The sequence below is a fragment of the Pristiophorus japonicus genome, chromosome 13 (genome assembly GCF_044704955.1).
Source record: "Pristiophorus japonicus isolate sPriJap1 chromosome 13, sPriJap1.hap1, whole genome shotgun sequence".
In the NCBI taxonomy this organism is placed as follows: Eukaryota; Metazoa; Chordata; class Chondrichthyes; family Pristiophoridae; genus Pristiophorus; species Pristiophorus japonicus.
In genome coordinates this window covers 172,652,312-172,668,450 of record NC_091989.1, presented here as the reverse complement: position 1 = coordinate 172,668,450, position 16,139 = coordinate 172,652,312, and the positions used below count along the sequence as shown (strand labels likewise).

Here is a 16,139-nt window from a genome sequence, read left to right as displayed (position 1 = left end):
TTCCTGAGATGAAGGGATTGACTTATGAAGGCAGGTAGGGCAGGAAGGCAGACTGATTCCCGGGATGGCAGGACTGACCTATGAGGAGAGACTGGATCGACTGGGCCTGTATTCACTGGAGTTTAGAAGAATGAGAGGGGATGTCATAGAAACATATAAAATTCTGATGGGATTGGACAGGTTAGATGCAGGAAGAATGTTCCCAATGTTGGGGAAGTCCTGAACCAGAACTAGGGGACACAGTCTAAGGATAAGGGGTAAACCATTTAGGACTGAGATGAGGAGAAACTTCTTCACTCAGAGTTGCTAACCTGTTGAATTCTCTACTGCAGAGTTGTTGATGCCAGTTCGTCAAGAGGGAGTTAGATATGGCCCTTACGGCTAAAGGGATCAAGGGGTATGGAGAGAAAGCAGGAAAGGGGTACTGAGGTGAATGATCTTATTGAATGGTGGTACAGGCTCGAAGGGCCGAATAGCCTACTCTTGCACCTATTTTCTATGTTTCTATGCTCCATTCTATTGGTGTTTAGAAGAATGAGAGATGATCTTATTGAAACATATGATATTGAGGGGGCTTGACCAGGTAGATGCAGAGAGGATGTTTCCACTTGTGGCGGAATCTCGAACTAGGGGGGCATAGTTTAATAATAAAGGGTTGCCCATTTAGAACTGAGAAGGAGAAACTTCTTCTTTCAGAGGGTCATAAATCTCTGGAATTCTCTGCCCTAGAGAGCTGTGGAGGCTGGGTCATTGAATATATTTAAGGTGGAGATGGACAGAATTTTGAATGATAAGGGAATGAAGGGTTATGGGAAGCGGGCAGGGAAGTGGAGCTGAGCCCAAGATCAGTTCAGCCATGATATTAAATGGTAGAGCAGGCTCGAGGGGCCAAATGGCCTAATCCTGCTCCTATTTCTTATGTTCTTATTCCCTTTACCCCTTTTGCTCCCTCTCGCCAGTTTATTTGGGGTATTTAAAATGGGCCGAATGGCCACCTTATGACTCTATGCACATCCTGTCGACGATACTGGCAGATTGCCTTCAGCCCTCTCAGGAAATAGTGCATAATGTAGAGAGAGAAACAGAATTAATAAAATATTACACCAAGTGTTCTTTCATGCCTGAAAATGTCTTTGAATCTGTGACCCTTTCTCAGCGCTGGATCTTTCCCACACGTGGACGGGGAATGGTAATGTACTGTGTCCAGTGTGATGTGCTTCTGTTCCAGTAATTCTCATGCTGCGGGTTTATAGTACTGAAACTCTGAGATGCTAGCCAGGGAGTGGTAAGTGCAGCTGGCAGTTCTGTAGTCTGGCTGTGATCGTCGTCGTCCCGATGGAGTGCACTCTATGCGGGAGTCCTCCCACTATTTATCGGGGACTTGGCCTGGAGGGTGGTGCACGGAGCAGTCCCGTGCAATAAATTTTGAAGTCGGTTCACGGGCTCCCGGACCGCTTGCAATTTCTGCGGTCTGGAAGAGTGAGTGTTCCACGTTTTTATGGAGTGTGCGAAGTTGCAGCCCCTGTTTCATTATTTAAAGGGGCTGCACCTCAATTTCTGGTTGCACTTCAGTCCCACACTCCTGATCTTTGGGCACCCTGTGCGGAGGGGAGCGGGTAGGTCCGAGGGCCTCCTCGTCGGACTGCTCCTGGGCACGGCCAAGGGTGCCATCAGCCGGTCCAGGTAACGGGCGGTCGAGGGGGTCGTTCAGCCTGACAGCCTGCCTCTCTTCTGCGCATACATCCGCGCCAGGGTGTCCTTGGAGATGGAGTTCGTGGTGTCCACCGGTACGCTCGCGGCCTTCCGTGAGAGGTGGGCGCCGGAGGGACTGGAGTGCATTATTACCCCCGGCAACCAAATTTTAATTTGATTTTACATGTTTTAAAGTTTAATTTGTTTAATTGCCGGATTTTTAGTGTCCCCCTCCCCTTTTATAGGGGGCACTTGTAAACTTTATGATTTTATTGCCCCCCAAAAAATCACAAAAACAACCCAAAAAAAGTCACAAAAAAAACAAAAAAAAAACAAAAAAAGGGCAGTTGAAAAATGTTTGGAGTGTCCCCCAGATTGGGGGGCACTTGACTTAACTGGTTAATTTTGTCTCCTATCAAAAGAGTTGTGATTGTCGTCGTCGTCGTATGAGACATCCTCCCCAAGGCATTTTCAGAATCAAATTGGGGCCTGATTCGAGGGTTGTGCTGTCCCTTTCATGTTGATGTGCAGCCGAAACGCCTTCATATTGATGCAAAGAGGCAGTATAATTGCACCCTTAAATTGTAGATTAATGTCAAAAAAGAGCAGTGTTCAAAGTTCAGACATATTCTTCATTATTTTACACCATATGAACCAACCGTATACCCCTACACATTACTCCTTTGCTGTGTGGAGGCCCCGACCTGCGAGAGACCATCAGCGGTAGGTCGGAGCCATAAAAGGAGCGGCGTGTGGAGGCATGCCAGTACAAGGTACAGTGCGAGCTGGTGCAAGAGGGCAACGAAGAGTGACATCAGCAAGATCCAGGTCGGTGATTGGAGCGTAGGCAGATACAGCAGGAGCAGCGAGGTCGGGGCGAAGGAGCTGTGAGAGATTGTGGAGGGATGTGATTGGGGCCCAGGAGAGGTGTGAGTTCAGGGGCAGCACAGGCCAACCCACACTGCGATATGTGTGCGCACTATGTCCGTGCAGCACAGCAGGTCTCTAGTTGTCTTGGGTAATCCTTGCCACTGGACCAAGATCTAGCACTGTCAAGCCTGTGTGGTGGCTGGTGTGCAACGGCACGTTAAAAAAATCCACGCACAGGCATCTTCCGCCCTTGAGAATGTAGTTTGGGTTCTTCATTCGAAACACCTGTGAATTCATCTTTTTTGGCGTGGAAGCAAGTCATCCTCGTTTCGAGGGACCGCCTATGATGATGATGACTTCTTTGCTGTTTGCTCTACTTCAAAATAGTCCCATAGAATCTTTTACATCCACCTGAGAGAGCAGACGGGACCTCAGTTTAACATTTCATCCAAAAGACAGCATCTCTGACAATGCAGTAAGTCCTCAGTACTGCCCTAGAGTGTCAACCTAGATTTTTGTACTCAAATCGCTGGGGTGGGATATGAACCCACCACCATTTCACTCCGAGTAAGTTTGCTACCCACTGAGTCACGGCTGACACTAAATATTTCCATTATTATTTCCTATGTCCACATTAATGATGAAAATTTGTCGTGATGCTTGCATTTCTGTGCCAGTGTTTCTCCCAGTTCATGGTAACAGATATTGAATGTTCCTACAACTTTCTTGATCAGACATTAACTGTACAACATTTAATAAAAATTTATTTTGAGTATTGTAAATTAAAGGTGCTATTTATCTCTAGCAGCAATATATTTGTTGCTTGTGTCATGTTTTGAAAAAAATCATGATGAAAAAATAGAGAGGGGGCAAGGGGGCATAGAGAGGAGGGTTAGGGCAGAAGCTGAGAGTGGTGCTTTGGGGATCAGCGAGGAAAGAGAAAGCTGGCATTAATTGAGGGAGAGACAGTATCATCGTGAACTGGGGAGGGAATTTGAACTAACATGCTAACATCAACTGGGAGAGGATGTGTTCGAGGTTGAACCGAGGGTTGGGTGGAAGATGACTGCCAACTTGAATGGCGGATGAACTTGAGCTATTGGGGAAAAGGAGTGTCAGCTTGAATCAAGGGGGAGGAGAGAGGAAGAAGAGTACCAGTATGAGCTGGGAGAAATGGAGAAGGAAAGAGTGACAAAGATAGAGAGTTGGATGGGGTAGAGTGTCTCTGTGAGCTGGTGTGAGGGTGTTGGATGTTGAGGTAAATTTGAGGTGTTGAAGTGATGGTCTGGTTGATCTGGTGAAAATTCAATTGTAATTGTTTTTCTTTTTCAATAATTCTACTTATTATGAAATCTAAAGGTGCTTATAAGTAATCAGAATACAGATGCACCACCTCTAAGGTAAGTATGTCCTTCCGATAAGGAGACCAAAACTGTGCACAGTACTCCAGGTGTGGTCTCACCAAGACCCTGTACAATTGTAGCAAGACTTCCCTACTCTTGTACTCCAAATCCTTTTGCAATAAAGACCAATGTGCAATTTGCCTTCCTAATTGCTTGCTGTACCTGCATGCTAATTTTCTGAGTTTCCTGTGCAAGGACACCTAAATCTCTGAACACCACCATTTAATGGTTTTGCACCATTTAAAAAATATTCTGTTTGTTTATTTTTCCTACCAAAGCTCACATTTCCCCACATTATACTCCACCTTATTGCCCACTCAATTAACCTGTCTATATCCCTTTGCAGGCTCTTTGTGTCCTCCTCACAGCTTACTTTCCCACCTAGCTTTTTATCATCAACAAACTTGGTTTCATTACATCGGTCCCTACATCTAAGCCATTAGTATAAATTGTAAATAGCATTGGTCCAAGCGCTGGTGCTTACAGCACTCCATTAATTACAGCCCGCCAACTGGAAAATGACCCATTTATCCCTACTCTCTGTTTTCTGTCCGTTAACCAATCCTCTATCCATGCTGATATATTACCCCCAACCCCAGGAGCCCTTCAGGGCCATTGTCGAGGTGTCAGCTGTTTGGGGACTGCAGCAGCTATTTTAAAAGGATGTGCTTATTTGTACTGCAAAAATAGCCACCATGCTCCATCCTTTGTCTGTGATTGGTCCCCTTGGAGGATAAGCCACACCCTGACATTTCACGGGAATGTGTAACTAGATCCGCCCATCCCAAAGTCTCACTGACTTTTCAAATTGTAACTCGATCCACTTTGACTTCCTGAAGTGACAGAAGACAGAGCTCCCCAGAAGACAGCAAGGACCAGCCAAATTGGCTTACCCCAGTCCAAGTGCCTGCCTCCCCCAACCAAAGTGCCTTACCCAGTCCAAGTGCATGCCTCCCCCAGCTAAAGTGCCTTATCCCAGTACAAGTGCATGCCTCCACTAGCCAAAGTGTCTTACCCCAGTTCAAGTACATCCATCCCCCAGCCGAAGTCCCGTACCCCAGCGCAAGTGCATCCTTCCCCCACCTCACCATTGTGTACGGATTGTTAACAGGTTTATTGGCTATGAAGTGAATAGTGACAATGTCGTGACTTCTGGATATCATCCACTCCAACGATGTCCCTTGTAGGGGGTTGGAAGAACGTGATCCATTTTCCCTGAGTTGCCTCTCTCCTCTCCGATTCCTCTCCTCCCCCCCCCCCCCGGCCAGCCTCTCTCTCCCCCAGCCTCTTTCACTCTCCCCCAGCCTCTCTCTCTCTACCCCACTCTCTCACTGCCCCCCAGCCTCTCTCCCCCAGTTTCTCTCTCCCCCAGTCTCTCTCTCTCTCTCTCCTCCCCAGTCTCTCACTATCCCCCCAGCCTCTCTCTCACCCCTTGCCTCTTTCTCTCTCCCCAGTCTTCTCTCTCTCCCCCAGCCTCTCTCTCTCTCTCCCGGTCTTCTCTCTCTCTCTCCCAGTCTTCTCTCTCTCTCTCCCAGTCTTTCTCTCTCTCTCCCAGTCTTTCTCTCTCTCTCCCCCAGCCTCTCTCACTTTCCTCCAGCCTCTCTCTCCCCCAGCTTCTCTCACCTTCCCCCAGCCTCTTTCACTCTCCCCCAGTCTCTCTCTCTCCCAGCCTTTCTCTCTCGTTCTCTCTCCTCCAGTCTCTCTCCCTCTCGGCCCTCCACCGCTTCTCTGCTCGCCGCCGCAGCTCTTGGCCGCCCATGAGCCCTCTTGGCCCCCTGCCACCGCTCTCGGCCCCAGGCCTGTGGGGGGGAGTGTCGGAGGTGGGGGGTGGGGGGGGGGGGGAAGAGGTCGAGATGGGAATGAGGGGAGAGAGAGCTGGGGCCTGAGCGGGCGAAGAGAGTCAGAGCCTCAAGTCCTGCTTCTTGGCACTGTAAGTGGTTTTGCCCTTGGGAGTTTCGAATCACCCTCCTTACAACAGTTCTAGACCCGGGAATTATAGTGGTGAACAGAATGCACAGGTATAGACAGATCTTTCGGTCTCAACCATCACAATGCTTTTATTCAAGTTAAAGCACACACCTGCTTCCAGTAAAACAAACAAACAGTTCAACACACAAAACTGGCCCGTCTGAACAGGTCCCTATCGCAAAGTATCCACAACTGAAACACCCCTGCTTAACTCAATAGGCACCACCGAATCTGTCCAACAGACTGTGCGTACGCCTATGATCCGCGCAGAAACCTCTCCATTAAACCCCTAAGGCTTGGTTGGGACACACGACACCCCTTCACACTATGCGGTGGTCTTTCAGGATGTGTGGGCTGGGATAATGCTCACCAGTTACCCCTCTGGTTTATTCACTGCTTCTCCCGATGAGCGAGGCTCTCTTTGCTCGTAGATGGTGGTTTCTTCTCTCCATCCCAGTCGGAGTGCTCGGACCTTGAATGCTTTGAATGAAGCAAGCAAGCATAGGCGAGGAGAGAGAGAGAGAGATGGCTGCAAACTGCCGTTTCTTATACCTGAAAAATGCTTCAATTCTTGCGCCAAAAAAGTCCTTTGCCTGAGGCAGTCCAACTAAAGAGCAATGAATCACATCTCCGGCCTGTGCCTTTGTTACTGGGCTGTTCCTGGGGTTAAAGGCTCCAACGAGTCTGGGTGGCCAAATAGCTTCCTTTGTCCTGAGGTTCCCGCGCTCCAGGGCTGTGATGACTTAAGCACTGACCAGTTTACCTGATCTCTCACTGATAGGTTCCCATTACATGACAAAGGGTCCTCCACCAACCATCTTCCTGCCATTTCAGCCATTGACCCATCCCCGCCCACCTGATGTGTATTCCTGTGGAACATGTTTGAACCTATCCCAGTCCGCTGTCTGCTCTTCTGCAGTAACAGAAAATATGGAAAAGTCCAAAATGTTTACGCTGATGCTGTCGATGTTTACGCCAATTCTTACAGCACCATGTGGAGGGAATGATTCAGACGCATGTCTGTCAAAAAAGGTGCAGTAGAAATAGTTACACTGATTTTAAAACCGTGGAGCAGCTTTTGTTAGTTTTGTAGTCTGGCAGGTTTGTCCATGTGACATGGACAACAACAACAACAACTTGTATTTATATAGTATCTTTAACGTAGTGAAACGTCCCAAGGCGTATCACAGGAGTATTATGAGATAGAAAGAAAATAGTGAAAACCTTCACATAATAGCACCCCAAAAACAGATTAATTGGTTATTCATTAGATTGCAGTTGGTGGGATCTTGCTGTGCAAAACCCAGGTGACGTGTTTGCTTGCATAACACGTTACTACACTTAAAAAATAATCATTGTGTGCGAAGTGCTTTGTGATGTGTCCGAGCGACATGATAAGGTGTGCTTACATATAAGGTGCTATATAAATGCAAGTCAACCTGCCACCATAAAGTCTACGGTAAACCTTTGTGTGTGTCCAAAAAAATCAGGCATTGTTTTCATCACGACGACACTGCCATCATGTGCAAACGAAGCAAGCACAGTTTGACAAACACATGAACAAAAGCAAAATAGTGCCGGTGTTGGAAATCTGAAATAAACCCAGAAATATGCCGGAAATACGCAGCGGGTCAGGCAGCATCTGTGGAGAGAAAAACCGAGTTAACGTTTCAGGTCGATGGCCTTTCATTAGAACTGGCAACAGTTAGAGATGTAACAGGATTAAAGCAAGTGCAGAGGCAGGGAAAGGAGAGAGGGGAGGGGAGGACAGAACAATCTGTGATGGAGTGAAAGACAGGAGTGTCAACGGTGGCTCGCCTCTGAGTCAGAAGGTTGTGGGTTCAAGTCCCACTTCACGCACTTGAGCACAAAAATCTAGGCTGACACTCCAGTGAAGTGCTGAGGGAGTGCTGCACTGTCGGAGGTGCCGTCTTTCAGATGAGACGTTAAACCCCTACTCTCTCGGGTGAACGTAAATAAACCCATGGCACTATTTCTAAGAAGAGCAGGAGAGTTATCCTTGGTATCCTGGCTGATATTTATCCTTCAATCGATGTTGATGATCTGGTTGTGATCACATTGCTATTTGTGGGAGCTTGCTGTGCACAATTGGCTGCGTCTCTTACATTACAACAGTGACTTGACTTCCACTGGAGTTTAGAAGAATATAAACATATAAAATTCTGGCGGGATTGGATGGTTAGAAGCAGGAAGAATGTTCCCGTTACTGGGGAGTTCCAGAACCAGTGGTCACAGTCTAAGAATAAGGGGTAAGCCATTTAGGGCCGAGAGGAGGAGAAACTTCTTCACTCAGAGAGTGGTTAACCTATGGAATTCTCTACCGGTGAGAGTTGTTGAGGCCAGTTCGTTAGATATATTCAAAAGGAAGTTAGATATGGCCCTTATGGCCAAAGGGATCAAGGGGTATGGAGAGAACGCAGAAAAGGGGTACTGAGGTTGAATGATCAGCCATGATCTTATTGAATGGCGGTGCAGGCTCGAAGGGCCGAATGGCCTGCTCCTACACCTAATTTCTATGTTTCTAACAAAGTACTTAATTGGCTGTACAGCGCTTTGGGACGCCTTGAGGCTATAGAAATGCAAGTCTTTCTTTTTAAATGACAGAAGAGAGGATGAAGACTGTGCCGCTTTAAATAACATTGGAGACACCTAGTGGCGATGGTACTGTGTCAAATATGTTGTTGTGAGAAGTCCGGAAGAGAAACAGGATTCATGTGCAGCCGAAGCGGGTGACACTGCGCGTTGCAAGCGAGTTCTCCTGGGCTCTGGTCTCAAGTGCTTCGGTAATGAAACCATTTCTCCATTATTGCGACGCAGGCTCCATCCAGGATGTGTATTTTGTTGGAATCTCCTTTATAAATTAGTGGCACGCCGTCACCGTTAATTTGATTTTCGTTGCAGATCCTGGACGATCCTGAGCCGGCCAGCCATGGGCACTGGTATGAGTAAGGTATGTGACAGCCTTGTTTACAGTGCCGCCGATGGAGAATCTCTGCAGATTGCTCTGGGGTTCGGGGACTGGTTTTCTGGCTGAGATTGCAGTGTCCGCCTCTGCATCCCGGCAATGTATCCACAGCAGTGTCATTCTGCTGACATTCGCTCCTATTCTAAAATAGATACATTAACAGGGCATCTTGTTGCGAATGAACCCGGGTGACTGGTTACGTGTCTTCAGGGAACCTCGCCAAAGTTCAACACAATCTTCAAAACGTATTAATAACAGTGTTTGATTGAAGCTCTGTTTGGGGCAAGAAGGTGCGGGAAACTTGCCTCTGAACTTGGGAGTTGTTGTTTACGCATTGATTGAGCTCCTCTAAACGCCCTGGCAGTATATGTCAAAAAGGAAGCTAAAAGTGTTGTTAATTAAGATTTGGGATGAAATAGGGTTTGTTGTAGCAACCACAAAGTCAAGGATCCAAGAACATAAGAAATAGGAGCAGGAGTAGGCAATTTGGCCCCTCGAGCCTGCTCCGCCATTCAATGAGATCATGGCTGATCTTCAACCTCAACTTTCTCACTATCCCCATATCCCTTCATTCCCTTAGTTCCTAAAAATCTATCGACCTCTGTCTTAAATATACTCAACGACTGAGACTCCACAGCTCTCTGGGGTAGAGAATTCCAAAGATTTACCACCCTCTGAGTGAAGAAATTTCTCTTCATCTCAGTCCTAATTGGCCAACCCCTTTATTCTGAGACTGTGACCCCTGGTTTTAGACTCCCCAGCCAGGGGAAACATTTTCTCAGCATTAACCCTGTCAAGCCCCTTAAGAATATTATATGTTTCACAATGTAAAGTTTGAAATCATGGGTAAATTTAAGAAATGACCCTTAAGGTCCTATGCTTGCCTAACTGACAGGCCATGTTTTGGCTGGATTCTTTATCTAGTTTGTACACAAGGGAGCCGCATTTAAACTGCATCGTTCGTCATCTCCCACCAAGGTCGTGACTCAAATATCATCCTCTCAATAACAAGGACATTCAACTAGTTACCAACCAGTTCATAGTCTCGTCTTGTTCAACAGCACCCTTTCTGTGTTTTTAAATGATTCCAAGTCTTCATTTTCTTCCTTCTTGCAGATTTCTGCTCCACTTTTCTGTCCTTGTTTGCCTCAAAATTGTTCATAAAAATATTGCAGGGAATGCCTGTCTTAAAGGGGCAGACTCTTCCATCAGCGTTGTAAAGAGTTGTGCATAAATGTTTCATGGGCTGATGCTTAAACCTTTTCAGGCAAAGAATGACCATAGAGGGGTACAGCAGGGCCGGGCAGGTAGACATTTTACATTATTCTGAATCTGCTGAGATGAAGTGATTAGGGACTAAAGTTTAAAAAAAATCTTGGTGGATGTTAAATTGGGCTGAATGGCCTACCTAATCTCTCACGCACAACTGACATGCACGCTGATGCAGTTATATTATTGTTCAAGCCAATTGCTAAAATTTCTTCTGTAACTTTATTTGAAAGTTAACATACCTAGGGGGAGAAATTGGCCAGCCTCGCTCACATTTTTTCGGCGATATTTTGCCTTTTTTGCCGGTAAAAAGGTATTCATCTAAATTGGCCAAAGTTAACAAATGGCCGTTTTGAAATATCGCCGAAAAGCGGATTGACGATATACAACGCCCCAAAAAAACACACCGCTTAAAATTGGCCTTTTGGGGAACTCGTACTCAGGGTGAAAAACAATCCACCTGATAAAAGTCTGCATTGAAGCCTCAGAAACAGCAGTAGATATGAAGACCTACAAAAAAGGTAAGTTGACATTTTTATTTTAAAATTCTTTTTCAGCGAATATATAGTGAATGTTTTCTGATTTTTTTTATTTTTGCATTTTTGTGTGTGTTTATTCCCCTCCCAAGGCCTGTATTTTTGGCGGTGATAGTCCTCGGGCTAAAGTTGGCGAGGACCATGGTTTCCACCGCGAATCCTTGTGCAGTGCCGATTTTTACCGTATTTTTTTTGCCAATTTTGCCCCCATAAAAAATGGCGATGTTTTTAGTGGCATTTTTTCTGCAAAATAATGGGGAAAAAAATGTTATCGGCAAAACTGAATTTCTAGCACATTTAATGCAACATATTGTGACGCTACATCTCTCCTCAACAGCCAACTTGGCAGACGTTCAGTAGTGTATAGGGCGTGCTATTCTGGGAGCTTGGTCTTTTGAAAGCTGTCTCCATGTACTCAGGCAATAAGATACTTTAAGTGAAGGCAGTAACAACTACCCTTGTGACTGCTTTGGAAAGATTTCTGCAGGCCCAAATTATGTCAGCCCAGCGCAACACGCTGATAGGCTTATGTTATTGCATGTAGATCAATAGAGAGTGGACATTCCTTTTAGTGTTTAAATTAGTATTGTGCTGCTATTTGGAATAAAGCCTGGTGTTGATTATATATTCTTTTAACGTTTACTATTTCAGACCACAGCTTAGAAGGATATATTGCCCTTGGAGGGAATGCAGCGAAGGTTTATCAGAATTACACCTGGACTCCAAGGGTTAAATTATGAGTAGAGATTACACAAATTAAGTTTGTCGTCCCTGGAATTTAGAAGGTTAAGGGGTGATTTGATCAAACTTTTCAACGTATTAAGGGGAACAGATAGGGTAGATAGAGAGAAACTATTTTTTGCTGGTTGGGGATTCTAGGACTAGGGGACATAGTCTAAAAATTAGAGCCAGACTTTTCAGGAGTAAAATTAGGAAACACTTCTACATACAAAGGGTGGTAGAAGTTTGGAACTCTCTTCCGCAAAAGGCAATTGATGCTAGATCAATTGGTCATTTTAAATCTGAGATTGATAGATTTTTGCTAACCAAAGGGATATGGGTCAAAGGCGGGTATATGGAGTTAGGTCACAGATCAGCCATGATCTCATCGAATGGCAGAACAGGCTCGAGGGGCAAAATGTTCCTATGTTCCTAGATGAGAATATAGTGGTAATTTTGTAACCCTATGCTGCTGGAAGGGGTCCTCGCCTGCCAGTAGTGCAAATTGCCAAATTGCATACAATTTCTTGACCATTTGGGAATATCGAGGGCAGTGTGTCCCAGGTTTTATGATGCCTACCAGTGAGACTTCCCGGCTTATGGACATGGCCAATATCAGTCAGAGTGCTGAGTGATATTTTTGCTTCAAAAGGAGAGTTAACGTCATAACTGATTCAAAGGACAACAGTAAACTTGGCACTGAATTATGGGAAAGAGCCAAGAAAATTCTGATTGGCTGAGAACTATCAATTCGCGATGAGGATTATGTAATGATGCAGGGCCACATAGATAGGCAATCAGGATGGACAGATAGGTGGCAGATACAGTTCAGTGCAGAAAGTGTGAAGTAATACATTTTGGAAGTAAAAATAGGTAGAGGGACATCTTAAACGGTAAGATTTTAAGTGGAATAGAGGAGCAGAGAGATCTTAGTGTACAGACACATATGCTATTAAAAGTGGCAGGGTGAGTAGATAACATTGTAAAAAGACAAATAAAATCCTTGGTTTTGTATCTAGGGGCATAAAATATAACATCAATGATGTTATGTTGAATTTGTACAAGACTGTAATTAGGTCGCAGCTGAAGAACTGCAAAGTTTAAGCCACTCCATTACAGGAAGGATATAAAAGCAATTAAAAAGGTGCTGATTCGCTTGGGGTTTACCTGAGAAGGATGACAGGGCCTCAGTTTAATGACTCATCTGAAAGATGGCACTTCCAACAGTGCAGCACTCCCTCATTGCTGCACTGGAGTGTCGGCCTAGATTATGTGCTCAAGTCCCTGGAGTGGGACTTGAACCCACAACCTCCTGACTCAGAGACGAGGGTGCTACATTGCAATGGTGACTACACTTCAAAAGTCCTTCATTGGCTTAACATGCTTTGGGATGCCCTGAGGCTGTGAAAGGCGCTATATAAATGCAAATTCTTTCTTGCGTTACCAACTGAGCCAAGGCTGAAACACACCTTGTCATTAGTAGCCAGACAATCCTTGTCTGATGGCAGCAGGCCAAACCCACACACAACAAGTAAGAAACTTTTGTTAAATTGTTCATCTGCTTTCTTTGCTCACTTCCAAAATCAGTTACTGTGGGCTAGAAATTCGGCAGGTTTGCGCCCGTTTTCCTGCCATGGTGAAGCGGAAAAAGTAATTTATTGGGCGCTAAATGAGTTATACAAAATTTAGCGCCTGGGCGGAATATTCAGCAGGGGTTTTGCAACGCTGCGAAAAATGATCTTCCGCCCGGTTTTTTTAGCCGTTTTTATGACGTCAATCAGCGTGCAACACTGTGCTATTGCCAGATGCAGAAATTTCATCGATATCGCCATTTTTACTGCCTGCCCAAAACATGCCCGAAAAAATCAATTCTTACCAGGTTAGACCCAGGGAGCGCACGGCGATAACAGCGCCATCTTGAAAAACGGAGCAGAAGTTCATTGCATAAAAGGATTTGGAGGGAAGGCTGCGTTTTACACAGTGAGCTTTATGTGAGTTCATAGTTCGTTTTTAGGGATATTTAAGGACATTTAAAAGAATCGGGGCGATACTATCTCTGCCATTATTCCTGGCTGGAAGAAGGCTTATTCAAGAGAATTTTGAGCGTAATCAAAGAGCTCGCAGATGTATTGGGAGGCCTGACCCTCCCACGAGTTTACAGGGAATAGCGCTCATACTGGGTGCAGCTGTCTGAGGCACAGTGAGTTTGAAGGCTGTGCTTCCAAAAAGAAGTGGTCACAGAGATATGCCAGCTCATAAAGGCAGACCTGCAGCCTACCTACCAGCAGCAACAGGACTGCACTGCCCGTCGAAGTGAAGGTGACTGCGGCACTTGCCTTCTATGCCTCCGGCTCCTTTCAGGCATAAGAAGGAGACATGTGCTCCATCTCGCAGCATGCTATACATTGCTGCATTCGCCAGGTGACTACTGCACTGTACACACGCAGGATGGACTTTATAACGTTCCCAATGACCAAGGAGGCACAGAATGAGAGGTTTTGGATGAATTGCTGGCTTCAGACTGCCATTGGCTTTACGCACATCATCCTACGAGCACCTTTACAGGACCCAGAGGTTTATCGAAACCGAAAGGGATTCCACTCCCTGAATGTGCAGATCATCTGCGACCATACTTAGTGCATCATGACAGTAAATGCCTAATTTGCAGGGAGCATCCATGATGCCTTCATCTTGCGTGAGAGCAGTATTTCACGCATGTTTCAGTGTCAGCCACAAGGCCAGAGCTGGATGCTGGGGGTCAAAGGTTGCGGCCTTGCCACCTGGCTCATGACCCCCCTCTGGAACCCTCAGACAGAAACCAAGCATCGCTATAATGACAGCCATATAGCCACACGAAACATCGTCGAAAAGACAATTGGAGTGCTCAAGCAGCGCTTTCGCTGCCTGGATCACTCTGGAGGGCTGCCTGCAATACTCCCCTCAGCAGGTCTCTGAGTTCATTGTGGTGTGCTGCATGCTACACAACTTAGCTAGCATGAGGGGACAGGATTTTCCACTGGGGACTGCAGGACCACCTCAGGAAAGAGGGGAGGATGGGGAGGAGGAGGAGGAGTAGGAGCCTGGTGATGAACCCATGCCACCCCCACCACCACCGCAGGGGAGGCCTTGTGGAGCTTTCGCCGCTGCAAAAGCCTTACGTCAGCAGCTCAGAATTCAACGCTTTGCTTGAACAGTGAACGGCACCTTTCACCGTTGCATGTCCACTCTCTTCTACCATGTCGACTATTTTCCCTCTTATTCTGCAAATGAGACACTTCATAAGGTGAACAAAATAATTTATTAAACATTGTAACTTGAATAAGATTGAACTTGATTAAGATTTAAACATCAAAAAAGTGGAACAAAATTTCTTAAACATTATCGTGAATTGGCAAACGTTTATAAAATATCAACAACAACAGCAAAACAGCAACAAAACAATGAAAGAACAACCCCTGCACCAAATGCCTTTTACCTGCGACCCCTCCTCTCCTCCCTCCCCCCCCTCCCCTCCTCCCCCCCTCATCCTAACCCCTCCACTCTTCACGCCATGACCCTGCCTGAGGTGGTACCAACATGTCGTGCAGCAAGGCGGCCAGTGTCCTGCTATAGTGGGGGGAAAGACAATGGCGATGTCATGTGTGGATCCCCTGGAGAAGCTCGGGGTATGGAAGGGCCGGATTATAAGAACATAAGAACATAAGAAATAGGAGCAGGAGTAGACCATACGGCCCCTCAAGCCTGCGCCGCCATTTAATATGATCATGGCTGATCCGATCATGGACTCAGGTCCACTTCCCCGCCCGCTTCCCATAACCCCTTATCCCCTTATCGTTTAAGTAACTGTCTATTTCTGTCTTAAATTTATTCAATGTCCCAGTTTCCACAGCTCTCTGAGGCAGCAAATTCCACAGATTTACAACCCTCCGAGAGAAGAAATTTCTCCTCATCTCAGTTTTAAATAGGCAGCCCCTTATTCTAAGATGATGCCCCCTAGTTTTAGTCTCCCCCATCAGTGGAAACACCCTCTCTGCATCCACCTGTCAAGCCCCCTCATAATCTTATACGTTTTGATAAGATCACTTCTCATTCTTCTGAATTCCAATGAGTAGAGGCCCAACCTACTCAACCTTTCCTCATAAGTCAAACCCCTCATCTCTGGAATCAACCTAGTGAACCTTCTCTGAACTGCCTCCAAAGCAAGTATATCCTTTCGTAAATATGAAAACCAAAACTGATATGTCCTTACTATACAGTATAAATGCACATGAGGCCTATACTTGAGAGAAGGTCACTCTGTAACCAGTTACCTTTATTACCAAGACCTCAAGTGATGAAGGTGGGTGGAGCTTCCCCTTTTATACCTGAAAGTCCAGGTTAGGAGTGTCTCCCACAAGTTCATCCCCTTGTGGTCAATGTTCTCAAGGTGTATAACTTAGGTCAGCTTATACATGGGTTACAATGATAGTTAAACACATGACATCACCTCCCCCCCAAAGTCTTATTGGGATCACAGGTTAAGTCTCTCTGGCGGTTTACGCTCCCTTGTAGAGCGCCTGAGTTGGGGCTCCGGTTGTTGAAAGCTGGCCTGAGTGTCTGCTGTTTGCGGTGCCTCAGGCCTGTCCGGACTGCCCACAGTAACTGGGCTCTCCTCCACTTGGTTCCGGTATTCGGTCACCTGTGGTGGAGTAAACT

At 46.0% G+C, this 16,139-nt stretch overlaps 1 protein-coding gene across 1 annotated transcript in view; it reads left to right on the top strand.

Moving 5' to 3' along the window:
* The first annotated feature begins 8,628 nt into the window (after window positions 1–8,628).
* The window catches only part of dusp22a (dual specificity phosphatase 22a), a 362,961-nt gene continuing 355,450 nt past the window's right edge, over window positions 8,629–16,139 (top strand). The window contains exons 1-2 of the mRNA XM_070897023.1: window positions 8,629–8,737; window positions 8,856–8,904. Of these exons, the coding sequence (XP_070753124.1) occupies window positions 8,884–8,904 (21 nt within the window). The 5' untranslated portion in view covers window positions 8,629–8,737; window positions 8,856–8,883. The remainder of the gene's footprint in view (window positions 8,738–8,855; window positions 8,905–16,139) is intronic.